The 21,434-nt window shown below is 49.5% G+C and overlaps 1 protein-coding gene and 1 pseudogene across 3 annotated transcripts in view; both read right to left on the minus strand.

Annotated features, from left to right (window-relative positions):
• Positions 1–20,120, minus strand: part of SLC36A1 (solute carrier family 36 member 1) — a 46,184-nt gene extending 26,064 nt beyond the window's left edge. Inside the window, exons 1-2 of one of the 2 annotated variants that reach the window (XM_084762410.1) lie at positions 20,023–20,120; positions 767–911 (exon numbers count right to left, since the gene is read on the minus strand). In XM_084762410.1, the coding sequence (XP_084618536.1) occupies positions 767–906 (140 nt within the window). In that variant the 5' untranslated portion in view covers positions 907–911; positions 20,023–20,120. Of the gene's footprint in view, positions 1–766; positions 912–14,274; positions 14,430–20,022 lie in introns of those variants that run through there. The other variant, XM_084762409.1, reaches the window with a different exon arrangement.
• LOC311587470 (mitochondrial import receptor subunit TOM6 homolog) lies at positions 8,370–9,032 on the minus strand (annotated as a pseudogene). The gene has a single exon. The product of its transcript is annotated as a mitochondrial import receptor subunit TOM6 homolog (transcript).
• Positions 20,121–21,434: the final 1,314 nt, after the last annotated feature.

Below are 21,434 nucleotides of genomic sequence, written 5' to 3' on the forward strand. Positions count from 1 at the left end.
CAGACAGAGGGCACATGCCAACAGCTTCAACAGTCCCCTTGAGCCGTCATGAAAAGTAGAGGCCTGTAGCACAAAGCCTCCCTCAGTAAGTCACACCCAGCCCACAGGGAACACAGGAAGGGTGACAGCTGAGATTGGGGATAAACGACAGGGCTACTAAAAACAGGGTCCTGGGACCTTGAAAAGGGCCAGGGGCATGCTGGGAAACTCCAAAGAACAGAGCCCCTCCGTCCCAAGTCTCTAGTCAAGGAGTGAACCTCATACAGCCAGCTTCGCAACTGCTCCTTACGATCTGGGGAAACTGAGAAGCAAAGAGGTCCAACCTTGATGCAGACAAGACTGGGGTTTCAGCTTCGAGGTACAAGACTTCAGCCCCTTTAAGGAATGCCCGGTGGATCTCTCCTGTACCAACTCTGGAGGGTCCTTAAATACAGCTGCCACTCCCTCCCGCCACTTCTTCAGCCAGGTGCTGGGACAGGAGTCCCAGGAGGCTCTGCCAAGGAGGCACTAGTGGGGCCAGGAGGCATCGAGCCCAAGAGATTATCTCTCTAGAAGCTTCTAAGTCCGAGCTCTTCCTGGCCACCAGCCTTCCGGAACCAACAAGGGATAAGCAATGCCTAGGGACGGGCAGGGTCCCTTGTAGGTAGCCTGCTTTCTTCTGTCAAACAGGACTTAACGTAAAATGGGAAGACGATGGTACAAATTGTTCCAAGGGAGAACTGGGGACAGGAAAGCCACTCCGTGGCAGGAGGTCGCAAGTACTCACGTCGTGCTGTTGCTCTCCCCTAAACGCTGGTAGGAGCCAGGGGTGAAGCCACCCAGTCCTTCCGACGGGCTCTCCTCGGGACTCACGTCAGTGGAGCTGTAGTCATGATAGTCTTCGCTGCGAAGTCTCTGGGTGGACATGGTAGCTGGGGAGACAGGGGTAGGGCTGAGATCGCCAGTAGCTGGGGCCTTCAGCTCCAAGTGTGGGGTGGGCTCAGACACAGACGTAGACATTGTCACAGCTGCTCCCAGTAACAGATGCACCACAGAGTGAGTCTGACCAGAGTGCCCAGTACCAACCAACCAAGGAGGATGCAAGAGGCACGAAGTCCACAGGGCAGGCTGGACCTGCTTGGCCTCTGCCCCTCCCCCACCCTTATTTCCCACATGGTGCCCTGCTCATAAACTTCTAAAATCATCCCAGGGCACCTGGGCAACACACATGTGAGGCAATGCTGGGCAGGGCAGGGTAACGCACGTGTGCGCTTCCAGGAAGCCCTCCCTCCCTGGTCTTCTGGTTAAGTTTGCCTCCACCTTCCTCGGAGCTTATCTCTTGGACCTCAGACAGTAGTTAAATCACACACCTTTCCCAAGAGTGACCTCTCAGGAGCCATGAACCAGGATGTTTCTTGAGGTGCCCTTCTTATCCTCTGCCTTCAGCAGAGAGTATGGTTGCAGTCATGGAACGCCCTCCGGGTCACCCAACTCTGCTCTGACTCCATAGGGTCCGAGACCATAAACAACCCCCTCTTACCCACCATGAGCTCAGCCCAACTCCTACTCTTTGTAAGCTGTGATGGTTAATTTCACCTGTCACTGTGATACCACCTACCATCACCCGGAAAGAGAATCTCAATAAAGGGCTGTCTAGATCAGGTTGGCCTGTGCCTGTGGGGGAACTGCCTTAAGTCCGCCGATGTCGGAAGACGCCATCTACTGTGGGCGACACCATTCCCTAGATAGTCAAGCTGAGCACAAACAGGTGAGCGCAGTCTGCACTCGTTTCTTTCTGCTCTCGGCTGTGGATAGAGTTAACTGCTTCAAGTTTCTACCACTTTGACTTCCCTGCAGTAAATGGTCTATAGCCTAAAGCTGTGAGCAAGATAACCCCTTCCTCCTCTGAGCTTGTTTGCAGCAGGGCCTTTCACCACAGCAAAAGGGATGAAATAGGATGGGGTGATCAGGAAGGCTCACCTTATCACCCTGGGATGGATGGATGGATGGATGGATGGATGGGTGGATTGACTGATTTGCCACCAACCTGAGTGCTGGAATATGGTGGCCGACCACGGCTCAGAGGAAGAGGAGTGGGAGCAGGAAAAACCATGAGATACCCCATCTTTGTCTCAGTAGCTCCTCTCCACAGTCAGTAAATGATATCCCGAAGTACAGTATAAAGTACAAAGTATATCTTTGGCATGCCAAGCTCTTTGAACTAAAGGAGACCTGAAGACTGTCCCAACAGCAAAGTCAGTTGACCCTCTCCTGTCCAGTGCCTCCTTGTTGTTGTTATTGCTTTTGTTGTTATTCAAGACAGGGTTTCTCTGTGTAGCCTTGGATGTCCTTGGCTCACATTTTGTAGACCAGCCTGGCCTTGAAATCACAGAGATCCACCTGCCTCTGCCTGTCCCTGAGTACTGGGATTACAGGCGTGCACCACCATGCCCGGCTCCCAATTTTTGCCCCTGAATTGAGTCCCAGAAACCAAAATTCTTCCTTAATCTGCAAAGCAGCCACAGCACCTAAAATGGCCCTTCTGACGTCTTAGTCCTGACCAGGAAAGAAGGAAAGCTCCACTCAGGCAGGAAGGATCAGAGTGGTTGGGCTGGAGGGGTGTAGCTCAGTCAGCCTACATGACCACACACTCTGTAACCAGCCTTTCCACATAGCTGCCCACACAAATGGAATATTAGCTCACATGGGTACTGCTCCCCCTGGGTCCTCCCATAATCTTCTCTGAAGACTCTCCACACGCCACAGAAAGTGTTGACTAAACAGACACTTACACCCTCATTAATCTGTCTTGTTAGAGGATTGTTGATGTCTTTCCAGCCCTATACCTTCTCTTGAATTTTTATAGAATTTCTCTTGTTTAAAAGATGGTAAAAAGAACTACCCCCTCCCTGTTGTGTACTGCTGGGGGATGGTGAGGATGTGAGGATGGTGAGCATGTGGGGGATGGTGAGGATGTGGGGGATGGTGAGGATGTGGGGATGGTGAGGATGTGGGGATGGTGAGGATGTGGGGGATGGTGAGGATGTGGGGATGGTGAGGATGTGGGGATGGTGAGGATGTGGGGGATGGTGAGGATGTGGGGATGGTGAGGATGTGGGGATGGTGAGGATGTGGGGATGGTGAGGATGTGGGGATGGTGAGGATGTGGGGGATGGTGAGGATGTGGGGGATGGTGAGGATGTGGGGATGGTGAGGATGTGGGGATGGTGAGGATGTGGGGGATGGTGAGGATGTGGGGGATGGTGAGGATGTGGGGATGGTGAGGATGTGGGGATGGTGAGGATGTGGGGGATGGTGAGGATGTGGGGGATGGTGAGGATGTGGGGATGGTGAGGATGTGGGGATGGTGAGGATGTGGGGATGGTGAGGATGTGGGGGATGGTGAGGATGTGGGGATGGTGAGGATGTGGGGATGGTGAGGATGTGGGGGATGGTGAGGATGTGGGGATGGTGAGGATGTGGGGGATGGTGAGCATGTGGGGGATGGTGAGGATGTGGGGATGGTGAGGATGTGGGGATGGTGAGGATGTGGGGGATGGTGAGGATGTGGGGATGGTGAGGATGTGGGGGATGGTGAGCATGTGGGGGATGGTGAGGATGTGGGGATGGTGAGGATGTGGGGCATAGTGAGCATGTGGGGGATGGTGAGCATGTGGGGGATGGTGAGGATGTGGGGATGGTGAGGATGTGGGGCATAGTGAGCATGTGGGGGATGGTGAGGATGTGGGGGATGGTGAGGATGTGGGGATGGTGAGGATGTGGGGGATGGTGAGCATGTGGGGGATGGTGAGGATGTGGGGGATGGTGAGGATGTGGGGGATGGTGAGGATGTGGGGGATGGTGAGGATGTGGGGGATGGTGAGGATGTGGGGGATGGTGAGCATGTGGGGGATGGTGAGCATGTGGGGGATGGTGAGGATGTGGGGGATGGTGAGGATGTGGGGGATGGTGAGGATGTGGGGGATGGTGAGCATGTGGGGGATGGTGAGCATGTGGGGGATGGTGAGGATGTGGGGATGGTGAGGATGTGGGGCATAGTGAGCATGTGGGGGATGGTGAGCATGTGGGGGATGGTGAGGATGTGGGGATGGTGAGGATGTGGGGCATAGTGAGCATGTGGGGGATGGTGAGGATGTGGGGGATGGTGAGGATGTGGGGATGGTGAGGATGTGGGGGATGGTGAGCATGTGGGGGATGGTGAGGATGTGGGGGATGGTGAGGATGTGGGGGATGGTGAGGATGTGGGGGATGGTGAGGATGTGGGGGATGGTGAGGATGTGGGGGATGGTGAGGATGTGGGGATGGTGAGGATGTGGGGATGGTGAGGATGTGGGGGATGGTGAGCATGTGGGGGATGGTGAGCATGTGGGGGATGGTGAGCATGTGGGGGATGGTGAGCATGTGGGGGATGGTGAGGATGTGGGGGATGGTGAGCATGTGGGGGATGGTGAGCATGTGGGGGATGGTGAGGATGTGGGGGATGGTGAGCATGTGGGGGATGGTGAGCATGTGGGCTGGGGAAGAGAAGAGGGAAGGGCTTCTTTCAACTAAGTGAAAGTCATGGAAGCCTCCAGGCTCCTAGCCCATTGCTCAGAAGCCTTCACACATCACCTCAAGACACTCATTGCATAGATGAAGGATCTCCCCACAACGATGGAGGGCCCTATCTTGCTAACCAGTACATAGCAAGGCAGGAAGTGTATCTCCCTCCTGACAGCCTGTTGGTCTGGAAATGTCTACTGACGACAGTGCCAGGAGCTGTGGGAACTAAAGGGAAAAGAGTCAACTTCCTATCTATTCTTCAAGAATCCGTGGTCAAATAAGGGTGGGAAAGTACATTAGCAATAAAATATGATCAACAAACCGCACCCTTTCTCCGTCAGGCTCTCCCCAGCATGCAGACACCAGCCTGACTCTGAGACACTACCTCAGGGTGAGAAGCCAGTTTTCCAATTGCCACCCCAACACTGGCTGCCAGAGGATGTCTCTCTGCCTGGGGCTCCCCTCTGGGGCTGCTTTGAAAACCAGCCTTGCCTTGAGCACAAGCGCGATCCAGGGACAGTAACATCATCCTCTACCAACTGTGGGTCAGGAAAGGAGATGTTCAGCTCACAAGGGAAATGCCTAGTGGAAAGTCAGTACAGGGCTTATCTTGGTCCACTTTCTGTTGCTCTAACAAACTACCTGAGGCTAGGGAATTTATTCAGAAATGAGCTTATGGGTGCTGGAGAGATGGCTCAGCAGTTAGGAGCACTGGCTGCTCTTCCAGAGGACCTGGGTTCAATTCCCAGTGCCCATATAGCAGCTCACAATTGTAACTCCCGTTCCAGGAGATTGAATACTCTCACACAGACATACATGCAGTCAAAACACCAATGTACATAAAGTAAAAATAAATTACTATTTTTAAAAAAGAAATGAGATCGCAGTTCTGAGGGTTCAAGTACCTGCTAGGCTTCCCTCAAGGGTCTCACGGCGCTTTAGGCAGAAAACCAGAAAACCAGTGGGCAGGTGAGGAAGAGAGGTCACAAGATGAGAAGGGACCATGAGGGAGGGACCATGCTCACTTCCTGACACAGTCACGAACCCTCTCACTGGACAATTACATTAATCCCTCCATGAGAGTAAAGTCCCATGGGACTCTTAAGACCCAGCCGTTTCTCAACACCATCACCTCGGAGACAGAGGCTCAAAATGGCTTTTGGTGTAGATGAAACACATTCAATCCACATGGCGCCTGCAACCCCAGGGAGGAGCCTCCCTGCTCCACTGCCACAGCCTCCCACTCAGAGTCTGAGGGTTCCACTCACTCATGTGATGCAGAGGTTTAAGCACATCTGGGGAAGATAAACCCCCAAGTGGACCAGGAAAAGAAAACCTGCCAAGTACATTGATGTAGAAAGCTGAATGCCTCTGTCATGGAAGCCGAGGGGCCTGGATGTGGAGTTGGCCTCTGTCACCAATTTGCTTGGTAGCTTTGAACAATTTTCTTTCCCATGATGTTAGTTTCCAAATGTAAAAATCAGAGTTGGGTGCAGGCTGGGGCTCCTCTGTGGTTCTGAGGGTGTTCCAATCAGAGGATGTAATTACCTATGTGAATATCAGTTTATTTCTAGTCTCTGCCAATAAGCCGAACACATGCAATAGAACCTTCTATGTAAACTGTGTCACCGAAGGGGACAGATGAAGGGGAACCCCCAACCCCTTCCCACCCACCACAAAACCACTACGGCCAGGGTATATATGGGGGCACATACCTATACTCCCAGCAGTCAGGACACTGAGGCAATAGGATGACAAATTCGAGGCCTGGGCAATAATAATAAGACCCTGTCTCAAAAACCTAAGTAAGCCAGATGTGGTGACACATCTCTTTAATCCCAGCACTTGGGAGGCAAAGGCAAGTGGATCTCAGTGAGCTCCAGGCCACACAGGGCTACATAATGACACCTTGTCTTAAAAAAAAATTTTTTTTTAAATAATAAAATATAGAAACTTTATTTTAAAGGAACTGCCATGGCACAGACCTTCAGTTTATCCCTGACACTGTACAGAGGTCTCTCAGAGTCACGCGTGAAAGTGAATTTACCCACAGGAGACTGACGCTAAGGCAGCTGCTCAGAAATAAACCGAAACCTCTAGATCTAAGGTCTAATGGATGACTACCGATATGGGAGATGCAGCTTAGCAACTATATATATATTGATAAGGGGAGGAGGCCATTTATAGGCACTGGTTAATGATAAACTTAAATAAATCAAATACTACAGAAACACACGCTAAAGAAAAGGTGATTCCCAGCTGGACCAGCAATGGGGAGAAGCAGGCAGAGAGTAGCATGTGGCTTGGACCCGCACTGCACTGTGTTCCAGGCAGCACGCTGAAAGACTCATGAAATATAACGCACTGTATATCCAGGGCTCAGGGCCAGGACCACGAAAGGGCTGGAAATCTGACAAATAAGGAGGTAACGAGAACATCCTGCCCTGTGACTTAAGAGCTACAAAATCTGTTTTGTTTTGATTCGTTTTTTGGTTTTGTTATTTATGTTGGGAATCAAATCCGTGGGATTCCAGGCTAGGAATAGCTCTACCCCTGGGCTGTGTCACCAGCTCCTCTCTTACCCCCATTTCAGCTGTTGGTGTTGCTGAGACAGGGTTTTGCCCTTGAACTCACTCTACAGATCTTCTGGCCTCAGCTTCCCAAGCGTCTGGGATCACAGGCCCACACCCCCAGGCCGGGCCCCAGAAACCGTCTTTAAGGGCTGCAGGCCACATAGCTTAGACTTGTTCTTTGGGTCCTTAAAGATCCGTCAGAGCTGAGACTGACAGGGGGAGAGAAGGAGGGAGCTGTTTGCTTGTTACAGGAAGACCTTCCTACTACTTTTATATGGTTGTCCTGTCTAGGAGAAGCCATGTTTCCCAGGGCTGGGGATGGGACTCAGCTGGTAAGACCGCTTGCCTAGAGGGCACGAGGCCCTGGTTCCATCGTCTCCAGCAAATCATAAGCCAGGGATGGGAGTGCAGGTCTGTAATTCAGCACCCAGAAGATGAGGACAAGAAGGATCACGCATTCAAGGTCATCCAAGGCTGGCCTGGGCTACAGGAGACCCTGTTTCAGAGGCAGAGACAGAGTAAAGGAGGGAGGGGAGGAGAGAGGCCAGAGAGAGAGAGGGTGGGCACAGCCACCCCATTCCACACAGGGCTTCCTCTTCCTCTTCCTGCTCCCCTGCTGTGCCACCCTCCCCCAGGCTCCCCTGAGGAAGCCTGGCATCCACACCAACTACTGCAACTGCCAACCCCTGCCCCCTCGGGAGATTTAATGGGACCTGTTAACATGAAATGAGGGTTGTGTAATATGAGAAAGTTGAGGCGAGCTTGTCTTTCCGGTTCTTGGGTATAGCAGGAGTTTATAGATTACGTGTGGTCCATTGACACAAAGCAAAACTCTCCACCCAACAGTGCCCACAGAGGGAGACTGAGGCAGGATTGTCAAGGCAGGCTGTAAAGTGAGACAAAACAAACTCAGCGATCAAAACTGAACCCTGTACACCCTAGAATAAAAATGACAATGACACAGCCAGGCGGTGGTGGCACACGCCTTGAATCCCAGCACTTGGGAGGCAGAGGCAGGCAGAGCTCTGTGAGATGGAGGCCAGCCTGGTTTACAGAGCGAGTTCCAGGACAGCTAGAGCTGTTACATAGAGAAACCCTGTCTCCAAAAACCGAAACAAAAAAGAAATGACAACAACAACAAAAAAAGACATGACACCTCATGAATTTGCAATTTTGTGTTGTCTATGAGTTACAGTAATACTACCTCGGAACATATTCAGTTAAGTATTAAAACAAAAAAGTTACTGTTTGTCATTTTGGCTAAGATCAGGTGTAGAAATTGTAAAGAAACAAGTAATTTTGGGGGGCTATATTTTAATGCTATTGCATTAAATTTAGAAATAAGACAAAATGTGCAGTGTGTGTGTGTGTGTGTGTGTGTGTGTGTGTGTGTGTGTGTGTGTGTAGGTTTTATTTGAAATATTTTTCAAGAACAATTCCTACTCCTCTTCAGGACAATGGCAAAAGTCACCCTCTGCAGAAAGTTGGGAACTGCACACATCTGTGCAGAAGCAACATTTCAGCTGAATCTGGGGGCTGCCGAGAGGGTGGAGGGTCAGGCAAGGAGAGGGCGTCAACTTCAGGTGCCACCTGGGGTAATATTCTGTGGTCATAGACAGCAGGCTGTCTTTGGAAAGACTGAGCACACAGGAGTTCCATTACCTGCTTACTTGGCTACACCGCCCCCCCCCCCAACTGAGATGCCATCAAATCAATGTCGCTCAAGATTCTGGCCCCCAAGCTCCCGCAGCAAAGAGTCCCAAATTGAGGATTAAGTTCCTCCAGAAATCATTCCGATCTGTGGCGAAGCAGTAGACACTGCGGAGCCAGTCTCTCACCTTATCTGGAACCTCGGGGGGGGGGGGGGGCTCATTGGCCCAGCCTGGTGGCACTCACAGTCGCCCCACTGGAAGCCATAACAGCACCAAACACATCCAGACTGGCCAGAATGTGCATTCTTATCTATTGGCTCAACTCACTCATGGCTAGGAATCCTTATTTCATTTTTCTCTTTCGTTTGGACTCAGGCTCTCCTCTCGCCGTAACCCAGACTGGCCTCAAAACTCTCCACTGTCCTGTGTCAGCCACTCACGCTCTGAGGTGCCCGGTGTGCACCCCAACACTCAGCAGTTTTGGTTTTACTGAGCTTCCTAGGTGACCCTGATCACAGTACTTTTACGCCAAGTGCCTCGCATCCCACCACAGTCAGGCACTGGTGGTAACGATTTGAAATAGTTTTTAAAATATTTATTCTACTTATGTGTATGTGTGTGCATTTTGTGTCAAGGGATTGGAGCCCCTGGAGCTGGAGTTTGAGCAGCTGTGCCCCTCCCTCCATGTGGGTTCTGGGGACCAAGCTCAGTCCTCTGGGAAGAGGAGCAAATGCACTTAACCTCTGAGCCATCCATCTCTCTCTCCAGCCCATCACAGGGATTGTTGGCAAATCAAAAGCATCTATAGTCCGTTATTTTGAGGTCATGAGTTGGACTTTGGAACCCAGAGCGAACAGCACATTCTTCTCTCTGGGGCCAGAATTCTAAAGACACGAACGGAGGACACAGGATGGGTTGCCCAATGCGGTGGACGACAAGGGAAGTGAAAAGGCCTTACATCCACAAGAACAGTTAGAAACAGATCAGGCAGCACTCCACCAAAGCCACCTGAGTGTATTCTGCAATCCAGCCTCATGAGACCCATGCTGGAACAGCCACAGGATAGCCGCTGTCAGCAGGGCATGGTGGTTAAGGAGCAGGCAAGCAAGCTCAGTTTTTACACATACCACGTGCTAGGGCCGGGTATGTCTGCAGAAGAGCCTGCTCAGTTTCTCTTCCAGACTCAAACAGAGGCCGAGATGCATCCTGCGCGCCTCCACCCAAACACACCAGACCCCAGATTCTGAAAGATCACCTGAGATTCCAAGCCAGCAAACCAGAGTAACCCGCCCCCCCAGACCAACGCCCTTCTATCATCAGATGGTACTCACTCTAAAATGCCCAGCCCCAAACTAGCCCCAGAGCTGAGTCAGCAGGGAACCAGCTAAGGTACTCTCTCTCTCTTTTGTCTGGACTCCTTCATCTGAGAGATGGCCCCAATACACCAAGCTGTAATATTGTTAGAAAGATAAGATAAAGGTTGGGCGTGCTGCCTGGTGCACACTGGACCCTCAGTGATGGAAGTGATTGTTACCATAGACACACACCAGACCAGAGAAAGATTCTCTCTACAGAAACTTGGCAGTGCTTTTCCCAGTTAACACTCTACAGGATTGTCCAGAGTTTTGTCCACTTGACACTTCAAGCCAGGATCCCTGTATTTATTAGTCACGATTCGCTAGAGGAACAGAACCAATAGAAACAAATTATATATATTTCAAATTTCTCATACTTTTTTCTTTCAAGAATCCAGTAGTTCGCTGTTCAGTGCACAAGGACAGATGCTTTGGCTGGTCTTCAGTATATGTCAGAATCCTGAAGACTGGTTCTGATGCCAGTCAAAGAATGAACTTGCCAGCACGTGCGAGGGCAAGCAGGCTAAAACATAAAACCTCCTTTTTTCCAGGTCCTTTATATAAGGTGCCACAAAGGTGTGGCCCAGATTAAAGGTAGATCTTCCTACCTCAAAAGATCTGGATTAAAAGTGGGTCTCCCCACTTTAAATGATTTAATTAGAAAAAAATAAAATATCCCTCCCAGGTACACCCAGCCACTAGGGTTTTCATTAATTCCAGGTGTAGTCAAGTTGACAATCAAGAACAGCCATCACAGTCACCAGGGAGAAGGGACCCTCATTTGAGAAAAAAACGCCTACTCAGCCTGCCCTACAGGTAAGTCTGTGGGGGCGTGTTTTTGATTCATGATTGATGTGGGAGAGCCCAGCTCACTCTAGGTGGTGTGACCCACGAGCAGTGGTCCTGGCTGGTGTAGGAAACAGGCCAAGGAGTCCCTGGGGAGCGAGCCAGGAAGCACTGTTCATCGGGGGCCTCTGCTTCAGTTCTTGCCTTGAGGTCCTGCCCCGATTCCCTTCATGATGGGCTGCAAACTGTAAGACGCTACAATCCCTTTCTTTCCCAAGCTGCTTTTGGCCATGGTGTTTGTCACAGCAACAGAACGCCAACTAGGACAAGGACTGAGGATGGGCCCCTAACTTGGAAATGTTGAGCCAAGTGCCAAAGCCCCGCCAATGCTCCACACAGACAGGCTGCTGAATTCATGGAGAAGAGCAGCACAGGGGAGCACCCCCCCTCCCCCTCCCCCACCACAAGAGCAGCTCACTGAGTCCTGGCTTGGATGTTCATCTTCCAAGAGCAGTGTGTTGGGTGTAGCTCCAGATTCAGCATCACGCTGCGTTGTGTGCCTTACATGCCAATCTGTGAAGTAGAGGTCTGCTACTTTTGTTTGTTTTGTTGAGACAGGGTTTTTCTGTGTAGCCTTGGCATTATAGACCAGGCTGGCTTCGAACTCACAGAGATCCGCCTGCCTCTCTCCACCCTGCATGTGCTGGGATTAAAGGTGCATGCCATCATTACCACACTGCCACCGCAGGGAGCTCAGAGACCCGCTTTTCACACCTGGCCAAAAGAGAGAGGCATGAGAACCTCAAGGCCTGGGTTCAGGTCAAAAGACTAAATGCAACTCTCCTCCACATGAAAAAGAAAAGTAACTTCAGGAACATGGTTCTAGAAAAGGTCTGCAGCAGCTTCAGGGTTGATGAAAACAAAAACAAGGCCACTCACCAGTCCAGCACAAGATCTGACTTCGACTCAGGGGGAAGAAGCAACCAGAAACTAGGAAGTGTAAAGGAGCTGAGACCCTCAAGAGGCGGGAGTCCGGGCAAGAGGGAAGACAACCGGGTGCTGGTGAGACAGCTGTCAGTAAAACCTTGCCTTGAAAACATGAGGACCTGAGTTCAAATCCCAGCGTACAGGCAAAAAAGTCAACACGATGATGCCCTCATCATCCTGGTGCTGGAGATGGGGAGACAGGTGAATCCAGGGGGCTCACGGCTTAACCAATCAGCAAGCTCAGGGCCAAGGAGAGACCCTCTCAGCAAAGGTAGACAGTGCCTGAGAAACAGCATCTGCGGCTGTGCTCTGATGCAGAGAGAGAGAAAGAGAGAAAGAGAGAGAGAGAGAGAGAGAGAGAGAGAGAGAGAGAGAAAAGAAGAAGAAGAAGAAGAAGAAGAAGAAGAAGAAGAAGAAGAAGAAGAAGAAGGAGAAGAAGAAGAAGGAGGAGGAGGAGGAAGAGGAGGAGGAGGAGGGAGATGGGGGATCAGGGAGAGAGGGAAAGAGAGAAAGGAGGGGGAAATGCATGGGGGGAGAGGAGGGGAGAGAGGAGAGGGAAAGGGGGATGAAGAAGGAAAACCCAGCTGTATTTAGGTCAGCTCTCTACCCAGCACAGCAATTTCACCTGCAACATTCCCGCAAGGTAATCAATTAAATGCCCAGTGACAATTCCCTGTGACGACAAGGAACCCCACGCTGTGCCCAACGCAACAAAACAAAACAAAACAAAACAAAACAAAACAAAAACCTGATTCCTTGGAAGTTTTCCTGCGCACTCCCCTTACTGCACTGATCTTAACTGTAGTCTCCAGGATAACAAAATAAACAAATCCCTCTTTCCTTTACAGACCCAGGGTTAGACAAAGACAGCTAAACATGGATGAGGCTGAACGAACACCCACGGGGTTTAACAAGAAAACAGACATAAAAAACGAAGAGGCTGCAGCAGGCACATACGTCACCAAAGCAGATACAGCCTCAAGTCAAAGCGAAGTGCCGAGAGCCACGCCAAGCCACGCCAAGCCACGCCGAGCCACACCTCTTACTTTCAACCTCAAGCACATCTTCAAAGAAACGTGGCCCACAGACAAAAATATTAAGGGCTGAAACGCAGTCTAATGGATGAATGTTTGTTCAGTTTGGCCAGGGCCCTGGGTTCCATCCTAACAAAACCCCCTATACGCTGAACGTACCTGTCGGCTATTGTAAATTAGGGCACTAACAAGAGCCAAAAGAGGTCTTAGTCATAAAGAAAGACAATGAAAAAAAAATGTTTTAAGTTGCCAGTGTCTAGTTTAGCCATAATTTGAGAGGAGGGGCATTCAAGACAATTAAAAAAGGGCACAGGCAAAATTCTTTTTAGAAGAAGATCTAGTCTTGTAGGCTGATGTCTACAGTATACATGGAGAGGGAAATCTCTCCGAATAAAAGCAAACAAACAATAGTGAGATTGTACGACGACAAAAGAACGCGAGGAACTCTATTACCATTTTCTGAGAAATCTAAACCCAGGTGAGGATTCAGAGTCACCTAAGGCGTCAAGCAAGAGGCAGGAGCTACAACAAACACACTCTGCAGATTCCCCAATGTCACTTCCTTTCAGGACACTATGTTGCTATCCTGTTTCAACAAGCGCCCCCGCCCCCAAAGAAATCCACACAAGCAGTCGCTACCTAATTCTGCCAGATTACAAAAAACAAAACCAAGCAAACGGTCTTCAAGTTCAAATGAGGGCTTCTGACGCCCCGGAGCCCCTCCTGAGCCCCCCAGTCTATTTTAGCTCCTATTTCATATTTCTGTTTGACTTCCACAAAACTGCGGGACGATTAGAAATGAAGCCTACAGAGTGATGAGTTTGCAGAAAAGAAAAAACCGTCAGCGAACGGAACCACACCCAGACCCACGCCTGATGTGGAGAACCCTGACAGAGCAGAGCTAAACAAGGACGCGACCCGCGACCCACGGCGGAACGGACAAGCGGCTTTTCGCAGGGCGAGTTTCTCCGCACAAAGAAGACGTGGCAAAAAGCAAACAACTGCAGGAGCTGACACCCTGCTGCCGGAATATCTTGGAAGCCTCTTCAGCCCTGGGCCTCAGTTTCCACTACTATCTGAGGAGGGGAGTTGCAATCTGGTACCCTGTGACCCAAGGCAAGGACATGGCTCGTCCAGCCGCACCGGGAAACGTCGGGTTGGCCCGAGCTGGGCATCGATGAGACCCTCTCCATCTGGGAATCGTGACTGCACACCTGTCAAAGGAGCTCAGGAGACCCCACCCCACGGGTGACCTGTCCCTGAGCAGCAGCATCTGCTTGGCGGGAGGACACGCGCCACAGCAGGAGGTGACTCGGGACTGCAGCGCAGGGCACGCACTACTCACCGGTCGGCCCCACCTGGCCCGGGATCCGGCTCCTGCTCAGCCCACCCTGTGCAGCCTCAGCTCCGACCCCTACCCATAGTGTTTTAGTCGCCTGGACAGCAGCTTCCGGGCACCATCACGTGACTCTGGCTCCCTAGCTCAGGTCACGTGCTGCCCCGTTTCACGCTCCTCCTCCCGGTCCCTCGTTTTGCATCGCCACCTGGCGGCAGCTGCCGAAAGGGCCGCGTTTCTGGGACCACCACAGACAGCTAAGGAGACTTAGACTTTGAGGTTGTCCCCAGCGAAGTCGGCATGCAAAATAGCCATAATTTTTCTCCTTGCTGAGTTTTAATTTTGCAGTATATATCAATGAGCATGTACTGGTTTATAATCACAAGTAAGCATCTTTTGAAAACAAACAAAAAACAACAACAACAAACTATGCAGCCAGGCCTGATGGTACAAGATTGCAATCCCAGCGCTGGAAAGAGTGAAATTTCAAGGCCTGTTTGGCTACAGAGTGAGTTCAAGGCTAGCTTGGATGGTTTAAAGACACCTTACTTCAGATGGGCACAGGGGTGCCCACCTGTAATCCCAACACTCTGGGGACCAGTGGGCTCCAGGTTCAGTGTAAGACTCTCTCTCTAAACAAAAAAAAAAAAAAAAAAAAAGATGGTGGGAGAGAAACAACATCACCATCTGAGTTCCCGGTGTTCCACTCCACAACAGACACACACACATACATGCATGCATACGCAGTGCATACACATGCATACATATACTCCCTACACACACATACACACATACATATACTCCATACATACACATACACACATACATATGCTCCACACACACAGATGCAGATATGTACACATATATATTCCATATACCACACACATACACACAGTGTGTGCACACACGTGTATATACTACATACCTACACAGAGATGAAGACACATCTACGAACATACATATACTTCATACAAACATGCATATACTCCATACCCACACATGCGTACTCACTAAATAACAAATAAATGGGAAAGACTTTAAGAAAGGAAAAGAAAAAGCAATAGAACTTCCAGAGTCCCTCTGCACACTTTTTAGGCCAAGATCCCCATCTATGACCAGCATCCAGCAAGACGCCAGGAGATTTGTATTCCCCTCCTGCTAAAAGCCCCACAACAGGGGACTGGCTTGATGTGCTGTGTGTTAGTCTAACACTTCCTGCAGTGTGGCAGAGAGTGACCCTCAGGTCTGTCTCCATCACTTCCCACTGGGAGGCCTTCTGAGCTCCCTTTGGGTTACCCACCTAGAAAGTTCCATTGGAAGCCCTGTTCAATCCCTCCCCTCCCCTGGTTGTTTGCAAGTCACGGAAGATCTGGCACCTAAAGGGGTCATGCTACAGAGAGATTTTGGATAGCTCCTTCTGCACCTAACAGTAGGGGGGTCACTTCTGTTCTCCCCTAAGCCCCACCCATGCCCCACCCTCAAGGGTGATGGGTCAGACATTGTCACATGGACTCTGCTCAGCAATGTATCTCCTCTGCAGATACATTGCTCTCTGTTCCATTGTCAGTACCCTCAGCTCCCATCCCCTCTGCGGAAGGTCTTGTACCTTACAGTGTGCCTGGACCCATGCAGAGATTCTTTGTCCATGAACTGACTCCGTCACCACAGTGCATCTTCAAGATACTGAGTAGACCCTGGTGGTGGCCTCTCCAGCATCCCTTTCCCAGAGCAGGCTCCCAGGTCTTGGCCTCAGTGAATGCTATGCTGATATTGCAGGGCATAACCACTGTGGCTGGAACACAGAAAAGCCAGGCTCCCTTCGTCAATATCCCAAGAACGATGTCACTATCCATGCTCATGAGCCTTTGCTACAGCGGAAGTGTTCAGCACTGTTTGGGTTTTAAATATCTTGGAAGCCGCAGCAACATGATTCAAGAACTGAGTAAATGGTGTGGATGAAGTAGGCGTACTTTCACTCTGGAACAACAGTCAGAAAAGGTAAAATTGCTATGGAGAGGGCCAGGCACCATGAGGACGCCATGAGCTGGTGACGTAAGAGAGACTGAGCAACAAAGCAAATGAACAACAACACTGAGGAGACGAAAACAACCTTGGAAGAAAGAATGATGCTTGAAGGAGCAAACATCAGGAAGGGGATGGTGCCAGACTGGTACCACTGGGAGGTGCCATCCTCAGGCTCAGCCATCCTGCCAACCCTCACCTTGTTTTTTGAGGGTCTCTCACTGGCCTGGAACTCACCAAGTAAGCTGGGTTGGATGTCAGTGAGTTGTGGGGACCAGGCTGTCCCCACCTTCCCAGCACTGAAGTTACAAGCCGGTCCCACTACATGCAGCTTTTGTACACAGGTACTGGGAATCAAACCCCAGTCCTCAGGTTTGCACAAAAAGCACTTTCTCAACGGAGCCATCTCCCTAGCCTGTTTGCACCCTTTTCTTACAGGTTTTGATGTCATGAAAGGAAACAATGCCAATTAAAAAAAAACTACAAATAATATTTTTGTGGCAAAGTACTTAAATATACAGTAAAGTATTAAGGATACAGCTGTAGCTGGGGCTGCAGGCTGCAGCTTAGGGACAGAAAGCCTGCCATGCTCACGAGTCATGTCATGTGACGCAACACTGGTGAGTGCCACCCCTAGTACAAAAAAAGAAAAAAAGAAAAAAAGCTGTGAAGTTATAGAGACAGCAATTGAGGTGCCAGGAAAATTGTTTGCAAACTATTTGAGAGATTCCATTCATTCTGGGGGTTAAATGGGACTACCCTGCCAGCAACACCACATCACACTCAGTATGAAGGAGAAATGGGAAATCTTGTGGGAATGCAGCAGGCCTGGGGCCAAGACGCCAATGGGTGCATCACTTTACAACATGCAGGGACCTGCAGGCAAGATCAAACAACAGGAGTGTCAGAGCACCTGAGCCTAGGTGACGCACACTCCTGTCCTTAGTACCAAACCGAGGTTGGCACAACCAGGCAGGTCTTAAGGTAGCTGGAGCTCCGGAGACAGTTACATGCCTAGCCAACATTAGCTTTGTTCTTCTATCCCAAATAGCTTTCAACATGTTATCAATTTTTTGCCTGCGGGGATGTAGGCAGGTCGGGAAAGCATTTGGGTAAGAAAGGCATTCTAGCCGGGCGTGGCGGCGCACCCCTTTAATCCCAACATTCAGGAGGCAGAAGCAGACGGATCTCTGTGAGTTTGAGGCCAGCCTGGTCTACAAAGTGAGTCTAGGACAGCCAAGGTTACTTACACAGAGAAACTCTGTCTCGAAAAACCAACGAAGAAGAGGAGGAGGAAGAGGAGGAGGAGGAGGAGAAGGAGAGAGAGAGAGAGAGAGAGAGAGAGAGAGAGAGAGAGAGAGAGAGAGATCCTAAGCATGTTTTGTTCAATTGGAGACACTTGAGAATGAAAGAAGTCATGTGACCATCAGTATTATAATGGAATTCTCCTAGGTAGTCAAGGACGTATGGAATAAAACACAGCTACCTTAACTGCGGGTTGTGGTCCTGTATGGCATCATGTAACTAATGTGGGGGTTGTGAAAACTTAGTACGGTCAAAGAGTTCTGAATGTGCTGTGGCAAGAAAAAAAATACTTAAAAATCAAATTTATACTGAATCTGGAGTATTTCTTCAAGAGCTCACCATAGTTGCATCGAATGGAATTTGCTCTGAGCCCAGAAAACGCATACTGTGTGTATGACCCTGGCACACAACACCAACAAACGTAGCCTGAGACACCTCGGCTATATTCCAGACTTTGGCATTACATGTTATAAACTGCAATGTTTTTTACTGTACATTCAGTTCTACTCTGACAGAGGCATAAAGCTGAGGTATGAAAAAGAAAGACTTATAATATTTTCCTAGGATCATTCCTCAGCATGCAAATCTCAAATCGATTCATCTTTGGATTGGATTTTATTAGGAGGTTTAATTTTTAAAATCATGGTTTTGGGGACTAGAGAGATAGCTCAGAATTTTAAAGCCCTCACTGCCCTTGGGAGGGACCCGGGCTCAAATCCCAGCACCTACGTAGCAGCTCAGATCCGCCTGTAATTCCAGTCCCAGGGTATGCCATGCTTGTTCCTGTCCTGCATGGCTGCTGCACACACATGGGGTGCACACAGAGGCAAGCAGGCACACACACATGCATGCATATAATCCTTTTTAACTTTTCAGATTGTGACTTAAGTGTCACTTTTTAAAAAAATCATTGAATGTCTTGAGATCGTACCAATTTACAGCCATTTCTGAAATGACCCTACTTCCATCATCTCATACTATGTATTTATGCAAAGCAGCGTTATTAGAATTGATGATTATAAGACTGGCATTTGTTGTCGTTGAGACAGTCTCTCTGTGTAGCCCTAGCTGTTTTGGAATCACTCTGTATAGACGAGGCTGGCCTAGAACTCACAGAATTCTGCCTGTTTCTGCCTCCCAGGTGCTAGGATTAAAGGAGTTCACCACCATGCCCAGAGATAGAACAATTTTTAAGTAAATGTATTTATAATTCGTTACCAGTAAATGTTTGATGGTTAAGTCTATTTTAGATACCTGTATACCCAAGCTCACAAAAAAAATTTTCTCAGGCAGCGAGGGGTCAGAGTTGGGAAGAAGTTTACGATAAACTCTAACATAGACAGAAGGATGATGGCCTCCAAAGATGACGCCTAACCTCAGAGCCTGGGAGGAAACTGCCTGAGATGGCAAAGGGGCTTTGTGGGTGTGACTCAAAGAACCAGAAGTGACATTATCCAGATCCACCTGGCATATTATGAGCTCAGGGGCTTCTTCTTCTTCTTCTTCTTCTTCTTCTTCTTCTTCTTCTTCTTCTTCTTCTTCTTCTTCTTCTTCTTCTTCTTCTTCCTTCTTCTTCTTCTCCTTCTTCTTCTTCTTCTTCTTCTTCTTCTTCTTCTTCTTCTGTTTTTGTTTGTTTGTTTGTTTGTTTTTGAGTCAGGGTTTCTCTGTGCAGCCTCAGCTGTCCTGGACTCCCTTTGTAGACCAGGCTGGCCTTGAACTCACAGAGATCTGCCTACTTCTACCTCCCAAGTGCTGGAATTAAAGGTGTGCACCACCATTGCCACACAAGCTCAGGGGTTTCTATAGGAGGGAGGGGAAAGTGTAGAGTAGGAAGATGTTCACCTACCAGTTAGGAGGATAGGAGGAGGAGTCATGAGCCTGGTTTATGGGGGAGGGGCCTCTAAAAGCTGAAGAGCAAGGAAATAGGGTCACCCTTAAACCCTCAGAAGGACCCAACTACTGAGGACACTGCAGCTTTAGGACTCCCAACCTCCGTCACCGTGAGCTAATGAACTTATGCTTTAAAAAAAAATCTGTACATAGTTATTACAGAAGGAATAGGAAACTCAAATGGGTGCTATTTATAATTTATAACAAATCTGGGGGCTGGGGAGATGCCTCAGCCTTTAAGAGTGCGTACACCCCAAGATCAGTTCCCAGCATCCATGTGAGGTGGCTCACATCATCTCTATAGCTCAGCTCCAGGGACCCAACTTGCTCCTCAGACTCCCAAGGGCACCTGTTCTTCATGTGCACACATACATATACAAAAACACATACACAATAAGCTATATCCTTAAAGTAAGGTTGCACTGGGGAACATCCCCCCAAGACGTATTAGGTGTCTCTGGATCGTCCCTGCTCTAGCCACATCATAGCTGAGGATCTTTACAGTCTTTGTCCCTCCTTTTGTCCCTCCACTTCCCTCACCTCCTACTCAGGCCACAGCTTCCTGACTCTTAGTCTTCAGGGCCAGCTAGCAGAAAAAGACACCGCTGCAGAGGACTGTTCCAGGGAGCAGGTCCAGGCAGATTATGAAATGCAGAGCAGCCCTAAATCCCCAGATATGCTGTTGGCAGTCCTGGCATTACCTCACAATGGTGACAAAGGGCCCTGGTCACTTAGATGAGGGCAATACTTTCTATACCACACCAAAGCACTGACAGGGGCCACAGGGAAAGGCCAAGCACAACTCTGCCATTTGCTGGCAGTACCTCCCTGCTGGCCTCCAACTCCTCCCTCATGAAATGAGTAGAAGGAAGCTCATCTCTCTGAGGCTTCCTGTTCTCGGGGCCTTTCTTTCCCCTGCTTCAAGAACTCTCTGGTTCTGGAGATGATGGGGTGAGCCCAAGGTCAGCCACGGAACCACTCGCTATCACACTGCCGGCCGCATTGCTTTCAGACAGCCTGCCACAGCACATTGACTTCACCCGTGGGAAGCCAGACCTTCGGTGATGAGCTTTGTGCACTGTCATGCGTCCTGATGAGTACCAGAACCCAGGGTCCTCCTGTGACCCCTCACTTCAACCTCAGGGTTCCTTGATCACAATGATGCTCAAGTGAGAAGAAATGTCCCCTCACTTAGACCTAGAAGTGTCCTTGCTTATAACCTGCCATATAAAGGGACAAATTGTGTAATGTGGAGGGTCGTTTCTCAACGCCAATTCTAACTGCCTTCCGTATATGCCTTCCAGGACTACAGAGGGCCAGAAAAACTAAACAGAACACTAGAAACTCACTAATGCAAAGTTCCTGGCAGGGTAGGGGCAGCCTAAGGTGACAGGAGCCTAAACCATGTCACTGAGTCTGTATTTCCGGGATGATGAAGATGAAAAGTAAAGATATCAACTCCATAATAAGAGCACTGAAGACTCAAAGGAGCGACATCCGAGGATGTTTGTTTTATAACTTTGAAAGTAGGGTGTCAGACCAGAATGACAGGTGCTGACTTAGTACAGACAGCAGTTTCTGTAGCCTTAACATCAGCCTCTCCCTCATTAGCTGAGTAATCAGGAGGGTGCAACATTACACATCACCTGGGTCTTGTCTCTCCCTCCACCTCTTACCTTTGTTTGTGCAGTGGTATTTTGTCACAGCAGCAAAAGGCAACTAATACAGACTTCGAGAGACTAGGAAAGTTGCTGGCAGGGAGGGGAAGGAAAGAAGGTTGAGGGCAGAAGAACAGATGGGCATGGTCCATACATGCTATGTGTACACGTATGTGCAAAGACAGTGAACCCCGATAACTTGTATGACTAATGGGGATTGATAACTGAAATATTAAAGAGAAAGCTATGAGATGCTGGAAATATCTATTTCTTCTTCTTTTTTTTTTCCTTTTG

The sequence above is a fragment of the Acomys minous genome (genome assembly GCF_964271855.1).
Source record: "Acomys minous genome assembly, chromosome: 16".
In the NCBI taxonomy this organism is placed as follows: Eukaryota; Metazoa; Chordata; class Mammalia; order Rodentia; family Muridae; genus Acomys; species Acomys minous.